This window comes from Adiantum capillus-veneris, chromosome 3 (genome assembly GCF_014529385.1).
Source record: "Adiantum capillus-veneris isolate H3 chromosome 3, ASM1452938v2, whole genome shotgun sequence".
In the NCBI taxonomy this organism is placed as follows: Eukaryota; Viridiplantae; Streptophyta; class Polypodiopsida; order Polypodiales; family Pteridaceae; genus Adiantum; species Adiantum capillus-veneris.
In genome coordinates this window covers 96,138,783-96,156,013 of record NC_140933.1, presented here as the reverse complement: position 1 = coordinate 96,156,013, position 17,231 = coordinate 96,138,783, and the positions used below count along the sequence as shown (strand labels likewise).

Below are 17,231 nucleotides of genomic sequence, written 5' to 3'. Positions count from 1 at the left end.
TAAACTGCATAGCAAGAATATACATTTGATTTCCTCATCGAAGACCAAACCCTGAGTGGTCAATTGAGTGAAAATGATATTGAACTCATTAATGTGAGTAGAAATAGTGCCCTCTTCCTTCATACGAAGGTCAAACAACTTCTTTATCAAGAAAACCTTATTAGTGGAACTTTTGTTCTCAAAACTGGAACACAACTTATCCCATACATCTCTAGCAGTCCTTTCTCCAACTATAGTAAAGTACACAGACTCGGCCAAATGCAAACGGAGGGTAGATTTGGCCTTAGCATCAAGTTTCTCCCACTCAACATCTGTATACTCGCCCTCTGGGCGCTCCATGATAGGATCCAGCTGGCCTTTTTGTATAAGAACATCTTGAATATGCTCTTTCCAGATAGCAAAATTTGTCCCATCAAATTTTCGGATATTGTAAATATCATTTTCACCACTAGATGACATGGCTGCAAGCTAAAGATAATATGGCAATAAACACTGGTAATTTTGGGAAAAATTCGACAGAGTTTCCACAGAAAAACGGACAGAATCTCAATCCAAAAATGTCACAAGATATCAGCAACGCATCAAAAGTAATGCTCTCAAAGCATAAGACATGCGCATCAACCACTAACTTTCACTAACTGTGCATAAAAAGTCAAAAACTGACCCAAGACTGCCAACACGGCGTTAAATGCACCTAGCCCTCTCTATAGATGTCCTATGGCGAGGCCACAAAAAAAGGGGTACTCTAGCAACCTGTGTCACCGAAAGGATCTCAACATTCGAGAATCCCCCAGCTCAAGAAAACCTCACACTATCGACCCTCACAAAAGGTTATGCAGACAAGAAACCAGCCCAGTCTCAGAAAGGGCCTCCGAACCGAGTCTCAGATACGGTCGGGATTGCCAGAAACAAGCCAAATCGGCTCCACAAAAGGTACATATGGCAGTTTCTGCAATTCAACGTACATCCACTGTCAACAATACTGCAAGGTGCAATATACGCGCTCAAACAGGCACCAAACAAAATGTGCAAGCAGTAAACAAATCCCTACGGGGAGTAAAACCGCTCTCAAAAGAGCTCAAGCACTATCAAAAGTGCCAAAACAATGCATATGTGCATCAAATACTCCCACTGAAATCTGTGCTGATGCTAAACACTGCAACCTGTAAGAAACTTGGATGTTTTGTATGTATGCAAGAACTTGTGAGGAGATGGATGCCTGAAAAACCCGAGACAATGTCGACGTCGAAAAGTGCTACTAATCAACCCATAAACACCATCTCAATAGCACATAATAGCCATAAAGCGGCTATATACCATCCCAAAATAGTCTCTAAACAACTTGCACCTGTGTCCTGTACCTGTACCTATATCTATAGCAAAAGTGGAGTTGAAAAAATACAACTCCTAAAGCGTAGCTCTAATGAAGCTTTCGAATGCACGAACAGCTTCAAAAGGGGGGTAAAACCCTAGGAAACCTATTGGAAACGCTCTCGGAACGCTGAATTTGCCGATGCCAAATCAAAAACCTGTTTGCACTTTTGAAAGTGCGCGTGCGCGCGGACGCGAAAACGGTAAGCACAAACCCTACTCTGATACCAGTTGAAGGTGCCACGAGAAGCGTGTGCGAGTGCTAGTGCCAGAGCAGAGAGAGAGAGAGAGAGAGAGAGAGAGAGAGAGAGAGAGAGAGAGAGAGAGAGAGAGAGAGAGACCTACTTTGGGTGGAGCGCACAAGAACGTTATCTTGTTGATTGCAGCTCCTTATTCTATTGTATTAAAGAATAAGTGTATAATGGTTATGTTAGTAGATGGGTTAGTAGTAAGTGGGATGTCCGGCTAATTGGCCTGAATCCCAACATCTTCACCCCAATAGTGGAGTGGATCGGTGTAGATAGAACCTCTGAGGTGTGTACATGCCCCACTACTGACCTATATAATGCCATGATCCCCCAAATGAGCTCTATGGGTACTCCCATTTCCTGTAGTCTGCGCATCAATCTAGCTCTGGGTACTGTGTCAAATGCTTTGCGAAAGTCCACAAAGCTACAATAGATCCGTTTCCCATGTGATCTTCCCTCCTCAATGATGGATCTGAGTGTCAAGATATGGTCAAGAGTAGAAAAGCCTCTCCTGAACCCTGTTGGCCTTGGGTGCGCATATCCTCTCCTTCTCTGCCCATCTACTGAGCTGTTGCTCAAGAATGGATGAGTACAACCATGCCAAGGTGTATCCAATCATGATACTGCAATAATTTACAGGCTCCATAGGGTCTCCTAACTTGAAGATAGGTGCAATAGTAGATAGGCTCCAAGTATCAGGCAAGCCTTCACACATGGCATGGTTAAACACAACTGCTAGAAGCTCTGCCAGTAGATCTCTGGCATGTATGAAATGCTCAGCCACTAAGCCATCATGATCATATGCTCTCCCAGTCCTCATCCTGTCAATGACCTTCTTCACCATCTCAGCAATGAAAAAAGCACATGCGTGTGGGCATGGATCGGGAGGTTCGGGAAGGGGCGGCTGTCCAGGAACTGTGTACAAAGATGAAGCGTACTAGCCCTAGGCCTCTGTAGAGGTAATGGCAGGGGAGGGGGAGAGTGCTCAAAAGAGCCACCATGCCTTACATGAGTCCTGACTCAAGATAGCTGGTATAGATCCTACTCTACTAGGCATCGGAAGTCAATCTGTGACTGTTTGTGAGTGATGTCCCCCAAAAGCACCTCCCTCTGAAGTCTGGCTCTAGTCTCGCGGCATTCCGCATCATACCAACTGTTCTGTGGCATGCTCCGCTCCCAGAACGGCGTCTCTGCTCAGGCTAAGTGTGTGGGTATGCCTCTGCTGCTGCATCATGTAATGTCTGTGTCACTATAGTAGTAAGCTCCTCCAGAGGTCGCCCTGGCTCCTCAGTGCACAACCGTCTGTAGATCCCATCTATATATACAGAGTCCGTCTCCCGCGTGGAGGTGTAGCGAGTAGGTGCTGCTGCCCGTGGACTGTGTGCTACATTAAACTGAAAAGAGATGGTCATCAACAGAAGGGCATGATCCACTACCACCCCAAGAGGTCTGGGTCCAACCATGAGATCCTGGATACTAGAGATAACGCTCAACTGTGCCATGACATAATCCAATGTGCTGGCTCCATGTCTGTGTGGAAAGCATGTAAAACCTCCCGCAGAGCGGGAAATCTTTGTAGGTCATTCAAGATGGCCAGTCCATGTGCAGTTCCCATGTCTATCAAGTGTCGTCCATAGTCAGTATGTTCCACATCCTGTGATAGTCTGGACAGGCCCGTCTCTACAACATCTAGCTCTCTCAGCATCTTCTCTGAGGTATCATAAAATATAGTTTGGTGATGGGCAGTCCTAGCATTGAAGTCGCCTAGAATGATAATGTCACCATCTCTAGAGAACTCCCATATGTCATCATCCAAAATAGAAAAGGGGGACTGTCCTCTGGGTGATGCATAGACTGACGTACTCGAGGGAAAGTAGCAAATAGCAATGTAAAGATATTTGTCTGTCTCTGCTCTCAATCTCACCCACATGTACCACCCTACTCATCCCTGTGGGCTATATGTATCAATGGCTACAACTCCTCTCTAAATAACACTTCCACTCCCCGTGAGCCCTGATCTCTTTGCTATGATCACGTCTCCTGTCTGCATGCTGTCTCCCATCTGTATCCATTAATGTGAGGCATAGATTGCCCCAGGGGCCTGATGTGTCTCAGAGTAGAAGATGATGTCTCTTCCAGTAAAACTATCCTCAAAAGCACCCACATCAAGGCGCATAGATCCATTACAATTGCAGGTGGCAACTTTGAGTGTGGCCCATAGGTATCACACCGTTATGTGGAGCGTCGCTCCAGTATTACCACTCTTCCATATCGGTAGAAGGCAATCTTGCCTTTTTCCCTTGTCGCTCTTATCTCCGGCATTACCTCCTGCATATGAGCGATCTGCGAGAGGGTAAGATCATCCCCGAGAAAGATGTCCGTCTTCTTAAGAGTTGGCCTTTTCTTTAAAAAGTCCTTCTTCACTTCCATGGAAAGAGAACGAAGGATGAGTGCCCTTTCTTTCGAGGTCTCCCCATTGCTTTCATTTTTCTTGTTGCCGACTCTCCAAGCTCTTCCCATAAAAGCCATGAGTTCTTTTACCTCTTAGTCCACAGAGTGTTCAAATTCAATAGTGTTCAAATTAGATAAGGTACCACATTGTTGGATATACCAGGAAATGTCCCTTATTTCTAGCTCGCTGCATAAGTGGCTCGTGTTTGGGAGGAGGGGGTGGCTATGGCGACGCTAGAGCTACCGCTGCAAGTGCAAACGACAGTTTGCAAGTCTGCTAGTGGATTCGCGGGCAAGGAATGCTGCGTGGTTCGGATGCGCTTTGCTCCCCCTAGCGGGTCGGGGTCTTCTCTCTCCCTAAGTTGCAAAGATGTCCGAAGCCGCATACCTCGCTGCATGTCAGTAGATGTGGAGAGCGATTCTGCACAAACATCTGCCGAGCCCGATCCTCAGTCTGTTGAGGCCAGAAGAGGTATCATTCTACCTTCATCATCACGCCCTCTGACAGCAAATTTCTAAGTTTCTGCATTCGTTTGGTTTGCCCAAAGTTAGCGTTGATGAATGTCTTTGTGCATTTGTTAGAAGTGGTTACCCTTTTTCATCAGTCCTTATTTTTAAGGAATAACAAGGGGTGATCAGAAGAGATTGTCTGTGTTATTTCTACTTCCAGTTCTATACGTACATTGTGACTGGTTGTTTTTGAGATATTGAACTACCCCTGACTTGACATAGGAAGCTCAGATTTGGACCAAGCATAAAGCTTTACTATCAGAGGGGCAAAGGCCGGAGAAAAAGCCCTTGCTGCTCTCAGAACTGAAATGAAATTGCTCTGCGCATATGAGCTAGACTTGCACTTCTGTTCATGCTCCTTCGTGGCATATTATAAGGCTGCAATTTGGCAAGGGAATTGTGGCATTTCAATTCAGGAGTGGGTGAACTTGGCAGTCAATAGGATCTTCCTGCTTATATACATTTAGCCACATAGGGCATATAGTTCAAGTGCAGGTTTTGATCGTTTGGCTTCCAGGGCGAGATTGCTCTATAATTTAAGTTTTCTCCTATTAGAATATGAAGCAAACAAACTGGACTCGGAAGCATTCATGTTTAACTGCAGCATCAAAAGATTAGTTTGATCTCTCGCCGACCCATCACCTATCAGAGGGACTTGGTGCATGGAAGTCTCCTCATGTATTTTTTGAAAGGGAGGGGATGTGATGAATCATTATGAACTGACACATTGCCTTCACAGTCATGAATACCAAATTACCCTCAAGGAAATGTATATCTCATTCACCTTAAGAATCTAAGAAACATGGTGAAGAGTTTCAAACCGCTACATATATCCTGAACAAATATTGAGTGTCGGTGTGAGTGTATGCTCGTGAATTTGTGTCTTTGACAGGTAAAGCTTTTCAGGGCAAATAAGTGCATATGTACTTATTGATGTGCAAAATCTTCTCAACTTGAGTTTCCGTTCTTCCTCGTCCATTGTTTGTATCGTTAATCTCTACCTTATTCTACACTAGCCATCTTAACTGACCTGTTTCTTTGCCATTTTGTATGTGCAGCGGCTGAAAAATTTGCAGTGATAAACACGGGTAAGTGGGAGTGCCGGTCATGTGGCTACGTATATGAGGAGTCGAAGGGGGAGGCAGCATACCCCATTGCAGCAGGAACAGAATTTCGAAACTTACCAGAAGATTGGCGATGCCCCATATGCGGTGCAGGGCAGTCTTATTTTAACTCCAAGAGTGTGGAGGTAGCTGGATTTGCTGAGAATCAAAATTATGGGCTTGGCACAAACTCCCTCACATCGGGCCAGAAGAGCCTCCTCATTTATGGTTCTCTTCTTCTCTTCTTTTGTCTCTTTCTCTCTGGCTATTTTCTGCAATAGGCTGGAACTTCTTGTATGTATACTTCTTGGTTGTTTCTGATAATCTTGTCGTATTGTATTCTCAAGGCAGCAACAAAAGAGTTTTTTGTTCTTGTTTTTGAGCCATTTAGGATGGTTCTAATCTATTGCCCATTTTCATGATTTGGATCCCTAGAAGGTTGTGAAGCTCTTGCCAATCGCCATAGAGCTAGAGTTGCTGGTTTAGACCGTACTGTTCCTCAAAAGTGGGTGCGAAATCATCACCTTTGTCAAGAATGGCAATGGCGATGGTTTTTGCCTTGTTGGTATATTGCGTCCATGTGTTCAAAATGCTCGAAAGTCTTCGCTTGTTCTGTAGGTCAAAGAGTCGTTCAAACACCTTGTTTTATGGTTGGTGATACTGATCTTGCCCTGCACATGTACTTCTGTTCTTAAGTCTGCTTTACCTTACCCTTGTGGTACTTTGTCGCTGGTGGCTTGTGTTACTGTGTTTCTTGAGCATTCTTGCTGTCGGCGGTACAAGCATTGTACGCAAATTTCATTTGTTCACATGTGTCTTGCCAGACTGCAGTTTGCACTTCGTCGTATTGCTTTTATCATAGTTTATTCAAAGATGCAGAAGCGTTCTGGATAGGATGTCTTTGTTGAACAGCACATGTTTGATTTCATCATTTTCCACATCATGTTGTGGACACAAGCTGACATATCTAGACAGGGGTGGGCCACTCTGTTAGATGTCTATTCCTCTGCAGAAGCTAGATCTAAGTACTAATGGGCTGAAAATGGAGATGGATGACAGACAGGCTTACCTAAAATCCAATAGCTCTCTTTCAAAGCTTTCAGTGTTTACTTGGATGTCTAAGATGTATTTGCCAAACGAGTGCATGCCCCGACCTCTGTGGAGAGAGAGAGAGAGAGAGAGAGAGAGAGAGAGAGAGAGAGGAACATGTGGCGGATAGTGATCTCCAAGCCAAAAAAGAAGATGGCTCACCGTAGTTGAGTATATAGAGAGATGATGGCTTTGGAGTGATCCATGTCCATGCCTCCTGGCCTTCAAGATCATGCTTTCTATTAGTCATTAGAAGCCTTATGGGGACATTGCCCTTGTTTAATCTAGATGTCCATGCAATAGGCTGCAGTTTATGCTCTTGATTTTTGTGGGTCTTGACTTCCCTATTCAACATAGCCTATGTTGGTGCTAGTTGGTAGGTCTCTGCATCCTAGTCGCAACCAAAGCTAAGTGGTGCCCATTAATACATTGCCTAACATGGTTGCTTCTCTTGAGGTTGACATTGCATATTGTAGTGTCGTTTCATCTTCTTCGTAACTAGGATAGATGAGTTAGGTTGTTAGAGACCTGAAATTGTATGAGCCAATCCTCGGATATTCAAATCTTTCCAATTTAATCTCCATGATACTCCATGATTTTGAATCAAAATGGCATCAACAGACAGTTGATGTGAAACTTTTTTAAGTCTAAAATGTCTATCTCATCAAGTATCCTAATTATGAAAAAGTTATGAAATTTTCCAAACATTGACTACGTTTTGGAACCAGTTCTTTTATTGCTCCTCTACCCTAGCTCTAAAATGAAAGCTTGTCATGAGAGGAACTAAGTTCTCTCACTAAGTTGATGCATTGAAGTGACGGTTATTAGTGTCATTTTGGTTTGGGTCTTGGGCACCAAGGCATTTTGTCCAAAATTAGGGAGCCCACAGAGAGTAGCCTCTCTCTCTCTCTTTGATGGGAGGCATTTGTAAGATCTTCATTGACACCATTGCGACACTAGCTTCTATCTTTGTCTCATGGCATTAACTTGGTGGTACTTGGAATTGTGAAAAAGTGAGACATGGTTCATAGCATCCTTAACGTTCAGCTCGACATTGACTATGCTATGCTAAAGTCACTAAGCAACATCGTTTGGAGTTGGAAAGAGCATTCAATCATGTCAATTGGTTATACATTGAAAAATTGATGCGTGTCCAAAATCATGTGCGGTTGAAAGTAGCTTGGACTTGTGGATACCATGGTATCAACACTATAGTCTTCTTTAGGTTATGTCTTGATTCCATGCAACTATGATAAACTTTCATTGTCATGGTATCAACACTCTAGTCTTCTTTAGGTTATGTCTTCATTCCATGCAACCATGTGTAAACTTTCATTGATAAGTTCAATCTTACGAGGAGCAAGCATGTCAAACAATACTATGGTTGGCAAGCTTGTATTTATAGTCCTTTTGTGTGACTATCTTCTTTCCGCAAGCCATTAGAGCCTCGATGGAATTTTCATGGGCCCTTTTATTTTGGACGTTTAGTAAAATGCTTAACTCTTAATCTTACTTTAGCCAAACTTAAAGATATAGCTCTAGAAATACATATTTTCATTTTTACATTAACCAAAAAGTGAAGTAAAAATTGCATTTAAGCTCTTGGGGAAGGAATGTAGCCTTAACTATTTAAAAGGTGGATTAAATTGCCATAGATTTTTTATATTCTCCCAAACTATATCTTTTCTCTTTATCTCTTCCGACTTTGTAAATTTTCGACCCATTTTTTGAGAGGCTACAAATCTATACTTTCTTTCTATCCTCTCTCTTTAAAATGTGCTACATTAGTTCTATATGAAAGTGTTTCATTTTCTCTCTATACAAGTCATAACTAGTAGATGTGCACCATTTTCATCTCCATCCTCCAATCTCTATTCACCACCATTTTTTCTCCTTACAAGCCAAAGCTATGAGATCTGCACTATCTTTATCTCTATCTCCATTCCCACCCTCCAATTTTGATTCACCACCATTCTCTCTCTCTCTCTCTCTCTCTCTCTCTCTCTCTCTCTCTCTCTCTACTATCCATGGTTGTGACATGTGCACCATTTCATCTCCATCTCCATTTCCACCCTCCAATATCTCTCCACTACCATTGTTCACCTCCATCTTCACCACCTTGCTTGTCTCTATCTCCATCTCCATGTTTTAAGCTCAAGAAGCTAAAGCATATTCTCATTCTTCCACCCGCATACCCTTTCATCAATAGAGCTTTTCTCTTGCAATTCCTACAAATACCATTGCAAAATATCACCAATAAACCATCCAAGTTTCATTCGCATGTAGATTTAAATACATAGTATGCTACTTTTATGTAGCAAGCGTAGTACCATTCTACATGACCAACTTCAAATGGTCAAAGCCAAAGACATTGACCTATGGATAAAGGGAATCTCTGTCTGCCCGACCCAACCTCTATTGCTTCTCCACCGTTTACTAATATCACGGGTTTTGTGAGGTTTGTAAGTGACGGATTTAATGGTTTTCTCGGATATTGTAGAAAATTGTATGTCCTCTACTTTAAGGAGCTTGAAAGGACAAAGGAAGTGCGACGGGCATTTAACCAACTTCAAACCTCTTCCAATGAGGAGAATAAAAGGATGAATCAAAGAATTGGATCAACTTGCACTATGTTCACTTTCGATCCTTCAGTCGCAATCTTCACCATCGTGTGGACCACCTCACACACCGATGATTATGTTCGACGGTCTTAAGTGCGTCAAAGATACGATGCCACTGTCTTTGACAAAGTCGACCTATTACGATCACTTCAATAACGTGTTCATTGAATTGGAAGCGCTTCAACGGGCAATGATTCAATTTTATGACCTCACCTTCGCAGACACATGGAAAAACAATCTTTGTTTTTAAACTCAATGTCAAGTGGTCAAAGGTCAATGGGTGAAGCACGTCAGTTGGATGCTCATGAGTGGGACCCTGAAGGAAAAGGATTTACAATGTAAGGAAGCGATAGAGTATAGGTTGTGGAAAAGCATCAAACAAAGTGGAATCAAGAATATTACAAGGTATAGTCAAAGAAGAATATGATGGCTAGTAGCATGGAACCTCTCACATGAGAACTATGACAACTTCAGGTGGTACTTCACACGATCAGGCATCCAAGAGATTGTTCTACCGCAGTGTTCGAGAAAAATCATTTTTCCAAACATACAAAAGTCCTTTTCTTGATTTTGTCAAGGGAAAATTTGGAAAAATTAGGTCATTTCTTTAGGTTTTTACACTATTTTTCTATATTTTGGGGCGGAATTTTTTCATTTCCCCTTGCCCTCACCCGACATTTTTGGCCTGCCCAAAGGGCAAAGGCTATAGAGATCACTTCTCTTTTTGCTGACTAAAATGGAATAAAATTGAGTTGTATTTTCAAGCATTTTTTGATAGTCTTAAAATGTTGATTGGTTGAAATAATAGATGACTAGTCTGCATGATTATAATGCCCTTGCCAGAACCATGGTGTTTCAATTGCATTGAAGTTATAATGAGAAATGGGACTCTGGAGAGATCTTACTCAGATATTGCCATGATCTTTGGGATGTGGGTGTGTGTGTACGTGGTGGGAACTCGAGGTTTTGGGGATGACGAGGACAACATTTTGATGATGGGGCAATGCCGCCTTAGTGGGAGAAGCGGAAGCCTTAGTGGTTTTTCCAACGGGGAACCTTTCAACTTGGAGCAAAACTGATTGCAACGCGTTCTCGCGGGGTGTTTACTATCGGCAGCCATCTCCCCTCTCCTTTGAGCAAGATGGCAACGCGTTCTCGCGGGGTGTTTACTATCGGCAGCCATCTCCCCTCTCCGTTGAGCAAGATGGCAGTGCCCTCAAAATCCCACCCTGCCCTCTCATCCATTGTCCGCTTGGCCTTGGCAACCTAACCATGAGAGAGACACTCTTTGAGAACAAAGGAATTGTAGCTCATTCTCTACCTGTAGACGAGAGAGAGAGAGAGAGAGAGAGAGAGAGAGAAAGACAGAGAGTCATGGATGCTCGGGCCGTCTGCCTTCCCCACTCGTTTCCATCGCCTCCTCTCTCTATGTCCCAGCTTCTGGAGTCCGATCCTGCATCACTACTTTCACCTCGACAACTACTATAGACACTCTCTCTCTCTCTCTCTCTCTCTCTCTCTCTCTCTCTCTCTCTCTGGCATTGTCGGCAGCATGTTTCCACTATAGAACCCAAGCCTCCCGAGGGAAGCTTGTTTTGACATCAGAAACAAGACGATACACAACAGAGGAGCTGGCCGTAGCAACTGGATGCTATGCGGAGGACAATCTTTTGGGGCAAGGGACCCAAGCTTCTGTGTACAAGGGGGTGCTCTCAGATGGCATGATCGTAGCTGTGAAGAAACTCAAGGGACCTTGCTCACGTGAAGCTCTTTTGAAAGAGATACATATTCTGAGCAAGTTGAGGCATAGAAACCTTGTGAGAGTGCGGGGATGCGTCCTCAACCTGGATGTGAGTGCCTTGGTGCTGGACTACATGTCCAATGGGAGCCTAGAGCACTACCTGCATGTTAGAAGAGATCATGAAGAATATGATTGGGGAAGGCTCACAACGATTGCAACCGGCCTTGTCAATGCGTTAACGTACTTGCATCATGAGTACAGCGTGCCAGTTATCCATGGTGATATCAAGCCCAGTAACATTCTGCTAGACTCCAGCCTGGAGGCACACCTGGCGGACTTTGGACTCTCCAAGCTTGGCAAAGAAGGAGTCTTTCCCATATCTTCCAATTTCAAGGGGACAATAGGCTACATGGCACCACGTATGGTAATTTGCTTGGAGGAAATGGGAAGTTGCTCTTCTTGTGTATAAGTAAGTAAATTATGCAGTCTAACTCCTTGAAATTGGTGGTATAGTGTCTCACACATGCATATTTTGGATTGTTAGAACATGCCTATGCAGCACAAACCACAACAAAGGTAGATGTATACAGCTTTGGCGTGGTCATTCTCGAGATGTTGACTGGGCAGAAGCCCACCGAGGTTTCCGAAGGAGTGAGCTTGCGTGAATGGGTCGTACACAAGCTTTCGGATGGTTCTGGGAGGTCAGTCAAAATTGCATTGGATACCCGATTGGTCCATTCACCTTCCACAGCTGGGCAGGCACTGCAGTTCTTTCAAATGGGTATCGCATGCACCCGAGACCAACCCCATGATCGGCCCACAATGCAAGACATCTTGCCTTTTCTATGCACCCTCTGATTAAAGTAGATGGCTACACCATCTTCTGGGACAATCTGAAGCCGATGGTCTCAGATAAATAATCAAACTAGTGTAAGCCCAAAGCTTTGTTTAAGGGAAAGCCTTAAACCAAGATGATCTCTCGCTTGTGTTGTTTTCTCAACGGCATTTGAGCTTAAACACTACATAATGGTTAAAATTGATTCACATTACTCAGTACTTAATGATTTGTAGCTTCCAAGCATGAAGCAAAAGCACTTATGGATATACATGACATAACAAAATCTCCTTGCTGAGCTTGGAGAAAGGCTGTAATTTGGTGGTAATGGTGCTTGGTTGGGATAAAAATCAACCTAGGTACATATTGACGAGTTACTAGATTCTCCCAATCCCCCAACTCACCTAAGAAAAGACTACTTGCCCCCTCCCTACTCCTCTCTTCTCGCCCTCACCCCGCCATTCATCTCCTGCTCCCACACTGCCTCCATTGCTCTCTCCCACATTGCCCATCACCTCCTGCACCATACTTGTTCATGCGTAGGTAGGAGTAGGAGAGAGAGAGAGAGAGAGAGGGAGAGCCCTCCACAGAGTGACCTTGCTGTGTGCCGCCAGCGTGGTGATGCGGCTGCTGCTCCCGGAAGAGAACTATGGAAGATAACCATCTCCCAAATGCTCTCACCAAATGGCAAACAAACAAAAAATCATGTTAACCATTTGTGATTGTAAGAATGATGGATTGGGAGTGGAGAATGATGTTTGTCTGCGGTAAGGTGAGGGCAACGCAACCGAGGCTACAATTGAAGGGTATGGAGGTCGTTGTGGTTACGAAGCAAGTGTTTTGTCGCTCTGACCTTGGCGTTGCAGCCTGCGAGCCCAGGGGGCCTGTGAGTGTAAAAGCCTTGCATTGCGGCAGGGCGCACATTCGTCTCAGCTTTTGGATGGCGACGGCGAATGAAGGTGACAGCGGTGGCCTCTAGCGTGAGCTCAGTGGTTGCCTCCCATCTCTCATTCTCGGTTTCCCGCAGCTGCCCTTAACTTTGGAGAGGGAGGCGGCTTCCCCTCTTGCTCTGCGAAGAGCGAAAATGGCAGCAGGGGTAAACGAGAAAAGTGGGCGGTACGTGTGCATGCCACAGTCAACCTATTGGGCCGTGGATTTGTTCGGGTGCGGACGTTATGATTCTACTTGGACGTTATGATTCTACTTGAGAGCTACTGACCAGTTTGTACGGCGTGGTCTTCTTCGATGTGCAAAGGGGTCTGGATGCAAGGTGCAGGTCGACTTTGGCCCTGTTGAGAGCTGCTCGCGGTGGGTTTGAAGACCTTGATATTGCTGATATTTGTGTTCAGGGCATATTTCAACTTCCGCGTTGGGCTTTGCTATGTTCGTGCAACTTTAATGGGCGTTCATGTAGGAGTCACAGGGCATGTGCTGGGAGCCACAGCAGAAGCTGCGAGTGTCACCCATGATGATGAGGGTTCTCACCAATAGCAGGTAGGCAGAAGGCTACAACTGCCATGCCATCGGCGCTGTCCCACTGTACTTGCAGTAATAGTAATTCCATGTCTTTAAACTCCCAATCCACCTGTCATGACATGTATGCGTGCATGCAACATCAATCATCTCCAAGAAATCGAATAACAGGTAATAAACACAGTCCCGCTAACCTATTTTGCAAGCAGAAAAGCACCAACCATCATTGAGACTCCAATACCATTATTAGAGCAGGAAGAACTGGCTTATACCTGAGTCTGTGAGATGGTCAACCTCGACCTTGCAGATGTTGACTTTGCTGCAATTCAGCTATCACCACAGAAACATGGATACAAGATATTCTCCTTCAGTGATGACATCTTGAACTGCCTGAAGGAACCGCGATGTGATATGATGTCTCCTTGTTTGTGTTGTTTGTTGCAAGGCTGAAAGTGGAATCCACTGAGGATCAATTGGCACGAGCCCTGTCGTCCAATTTTTTTATGCAGAGCAGATTTGCCTGGGCATGGAGATCTTGTCTATTTGCTGCTCCCAATTCCTGCATGGTGGCGGCCAACCTTCTGATTGTGGTGGAGTTCTTTAAGGTGTCCAAGTTTTCTGAAGGGCTCAGCAACCATCCTTCACGTGGTCACTGCTAATGTGGACAATGAGGCTTCTTCCTCATCGTCGTCCATACATCACCCATCCCCACAATATTATATCCACACAGGTGCGTGCAGAGTGCAGCCTAGAAAAAGCTTCTAAGGTCACTTTAGGTGCCCTCATCCGTGTGCAGGTTCGTGTCTACTAATTCCGCTGACTAAGTCAAAGTAACCTCAAATTGACTTTGTTGCGATTCAGCTATCACAGAAACATGCACACTGATTTCTTCAGCTATCTCAAACTAACCAACCTTGTGCCACACTTAAATTGTAGCTTGCATATGTGTGTGTGAGACTCAGAGAGAGAGAGAGAGAACCTTGAATGGGTTGATAACTGCAAAGGAGCATGCCTCAGTGCAATTAAACATTGGGCACTTGGATGAAAACGGCTTCTACATTGGCCAATTCACCACGTTTGCCTTGTCTGGGTTGTCCGACCTCAGGTTGATGTGTACAGTTTCTTTGATCATCTTGACTTTACCATTCTCTTCTTTCTGGAAAGCTCTTACTTATCATTTTTTAAAAAAAATCATTTGACACATGTAGCTCTATAGATTTTTGAGAAGCTTCTGGATTTTGTTAGAAAGAGAGAGAGAGATAGATAGATAGATAGTTCTATTATCGTCCTGGGAGGTCAAATATGACCTATGGGACCAAATGAACATGTCACGTGGTGTGAGTGGAGTTCATAAGTGACTCTCGATGCTCAAAAATGGCTAAAATGAGCGTCGCAATAGAGAGTCCACATCGTGGTTGGGAGAGGAAGGTATGTAGGGAGAGATCATGGCTGAATATATAGGGAAAAGAGGACTTAATGTGGTCAAAAGCTGAGCACTCAAGTAGTGTGTGGTACTCACTCTCTCGCACTTGACGAGGGCATAAGGTGCAAAGTCGATGACACTCCTCGCCAGTGCCCCAACGTCCTGTCTCGCAGCGTAGAGAATGGGAGCTAAGCCGAATGGAGGCAATGGTGCGGATCGCACTCAACGGGATGGGCTCAAGGATGTAGGAATGGGTTCGGTTACCTCGTTCCGAGAAGAAGAGAGATTTGTAGTTTGGGGCAACGTGTGTGGTGTAATGGCTAAAGCGAGAACCTCCGGATTTCTCCCAAGCCGTGATACATTGGCGTTGTAAGAAGGCCTCATTAACTTGGGAGTCGATCGACGCATCCTTGACCAAGTGACATGCATCCCATCTTCCAAACCATTTCTTGATATCAAGCATCCACCCCGAACTTAGTATTTTGCTCTTGCATGTCTTTTGAACCATTTGACTTGCTTCATATGCGATTCTAAGAAGTCGATGCAAAGGGCTACGTTGTGTCTTACGCATGTACTCCACAACCCTTTGCATGCCCAAGACCTCAATGGGAAGCAATCCGGACTCAAGAAGTAAGAGCATGTAGGGTGTTTGTGTCTTGACTTGGAGAAAGTTGGTGAGAAAACGCTTTTGGACATTCTCAAACTCTTTCCAAGTAGACTTCCCGATGCTTCCATCCCACACCTCCACTCCATAAAAAAGCACCGGTGTCACCAATGTGTCAAAGAGGTACGTTTTGAGAGCCCAACACTTGATCTCTCTTGCATTGCACATGTTCTCAAATGCATAATAGGCCCTCTTTCCGGCTTCCAAGCGACGCATTGCACAATCCTTCCATTTATGATTGGATGGAACCTCAAGGCCAAGGTACTTGAAGTGATCTACCACTTCAAGTTTCTCATTGTTATATACAATGCATGGATTTTCATCATTGAGGGTCTTTACAAGCATAACCTTGGTTTTGGATCCATTCACGATCAGCCCGCTATGTAGGCAAAAGCGTTCCAAGACACTCATAAGTTTTTGTGCATCTTCTAAAGTATGTGCCAAGAGCACTACATCATCGGCATAAAGCAAAAGCATGATCACCGCATTTCTAATCTTAACCTCTTCTATGCCTTCTTGCTGCATAAAGTCAAGAACCATGCATTCCAATTCATCAATGAGTAGCCCAAAGAGGGTTGGGGAAAGTGGGCATCCTTGTTTGACACCAATAGTGCTTGCAAAAAATTCTGAAATTCCATCTCCCATACGTAATCGACATATCACTTTTTGGTAGATACGAAAGACTGCATGCATAAATTCTCTCGGCACTTGAAGGCTTTGCATACGTCTCCAAAGATTTCCTCGCGGTACCATGTCAAAAGCTTTCTTGAAATCCACAAAGCAACAATACAACTTTTTTCCTTTCAATCGAAACGCTTCCATAAGAACTCGAAGAGTGACAAGGTGATCAATAGTGCTATGATGCTTTCGAAAACCTGCTTGGCCAAGTGCACGTTTGCCATTCTTTTCAGCCCATTCACTTATCTTCATCTCCATGATACATCCAAATAACTTTGCCATTAAAGAACCAACCATTATAGTGCGATAGTTGTTCACATTGTTTACATCTCCTCCTTTGTGCAAAGGTTTGATCCAATTTGCACTCCAATCATGAGGCATGCCATACTGAAGTGCAAGGTTAAACATATCGCATATCCAATATCGTGTTTTCTTGCTTGTCCATTTAATCATTTCAGCCTTGACACCTTGAAGGTCACCTGCCTTACAAGTAGCAAGTTTCTCAAGCGCGCGGCATACATCTTCAATGATAAAGAAGGGAGACATAAATGGAAGGGAGCTACAACACTCCATTTTATCAACATTGGGTTGCTCATAGAGATTCTTACAATGCATATACATATCCTCAAGAGTCAAGTCACCAAAGCTCTCAACGCGCTTGCCTTTTAGATTTTTCCAAAACTTGCCACATGCATGTGCTTTCTCTTGTGCTAAAAGAAGTTGTTTTTCGACTTCCCACCTTCTCCTCTTCTTTTGAACAAGTGCTTTGTATGTGTGTGAACATTCCAAGTAAACTTCCTTGTCTTTGATTGCATCCAATCTTAGCAAGTGTTTTCGGACTTGACTACATTCCATGTCAAACCATTTCTTCTTGGTGCTACCCTTCTTAGACCTTTTGCAAGACATGTGTTTCACCGAAAAGCATTCCTTTGCACAAGAGAAAATTACTTCTTTGAAAACTTTCCACTTGCATTCTAATGTTGGGCTCTCTTGATGCTCTATCATGCTTAACATTTAGTCCACC

The 17,231-nt window shown here is 44.0% G+C and overlaps 2 protein-coding genes across 2 annotated transcripts; both read left to right on the top strand.

Moving 5' to 3' along the window:
- The first annotated feature begins 4,254 nt into the window (after positions 1 to 4,254).
- On the top strand, positions 4,255 to 6,105 carry LOC147461345 (uncharacterized). The gene is made up of 2 exons (XM_086508912.1): positions 4,255 to 4,542; positions 5,639 to 6,105. The coding sequence occupies exons 1-2, from the start codon at positions 4,296 to 4,298 to the stop codon at positions 5,962 to 5,964; spliced, it is 573 nt and encodes a 190-aa protein (XP_086365038.1). The 5' UTR covers positions 4,255 to 4,295; the 3' UTR covers positions 5,965 to 6,105.
- A 4,875-nt stretch (positions 6,106 to 10,980) lies between these two features.
- On the top strand, positions 10,981 to 12,165 carry LOC147461344 (putative serine/threonine-protein kinase). The gene has a single exon (XM_086500706.1). The coding sequence runs from the start codon at positions 11,115 to 11,117 to the stop codon at positions 11,601 to 11,603; it is 489 nt and encodes a 162-aa protein (XP_086356832.1). The 5' UTR covers positions 10,981 to 11,114; the 3' UTR covers positions 11,604 to 12,165.
- Positions 12,166 to 17,231: the final 5,066 nt, after the last annotated feature.

Excerpts from the sequence above, each read along its gene's own strand:
- LOC147461345 (XM_086508912.1), top strand. The coding sequence starts at position 4,296 with ATGGCGACGCTAGAGCTACCGCTGCAAGTGCAAACGACAGTTTGCAAG. Across the intron at positions 4,543-5,638 it reads GTCTGTTGAGGCCAGAAGAG|CGGCTGAAAAATTTGCAGTG; the intron begins GTATCATTCTAC and ends TTGTATGTGCAG.
- LOC147461344 (XM_086500706.1), top strand. The coding sequence starts at position 11,115 with ATGATCGTAGCTGTGAAGAAACTCAAGGGACCTTGCTCACGTGAAGCT.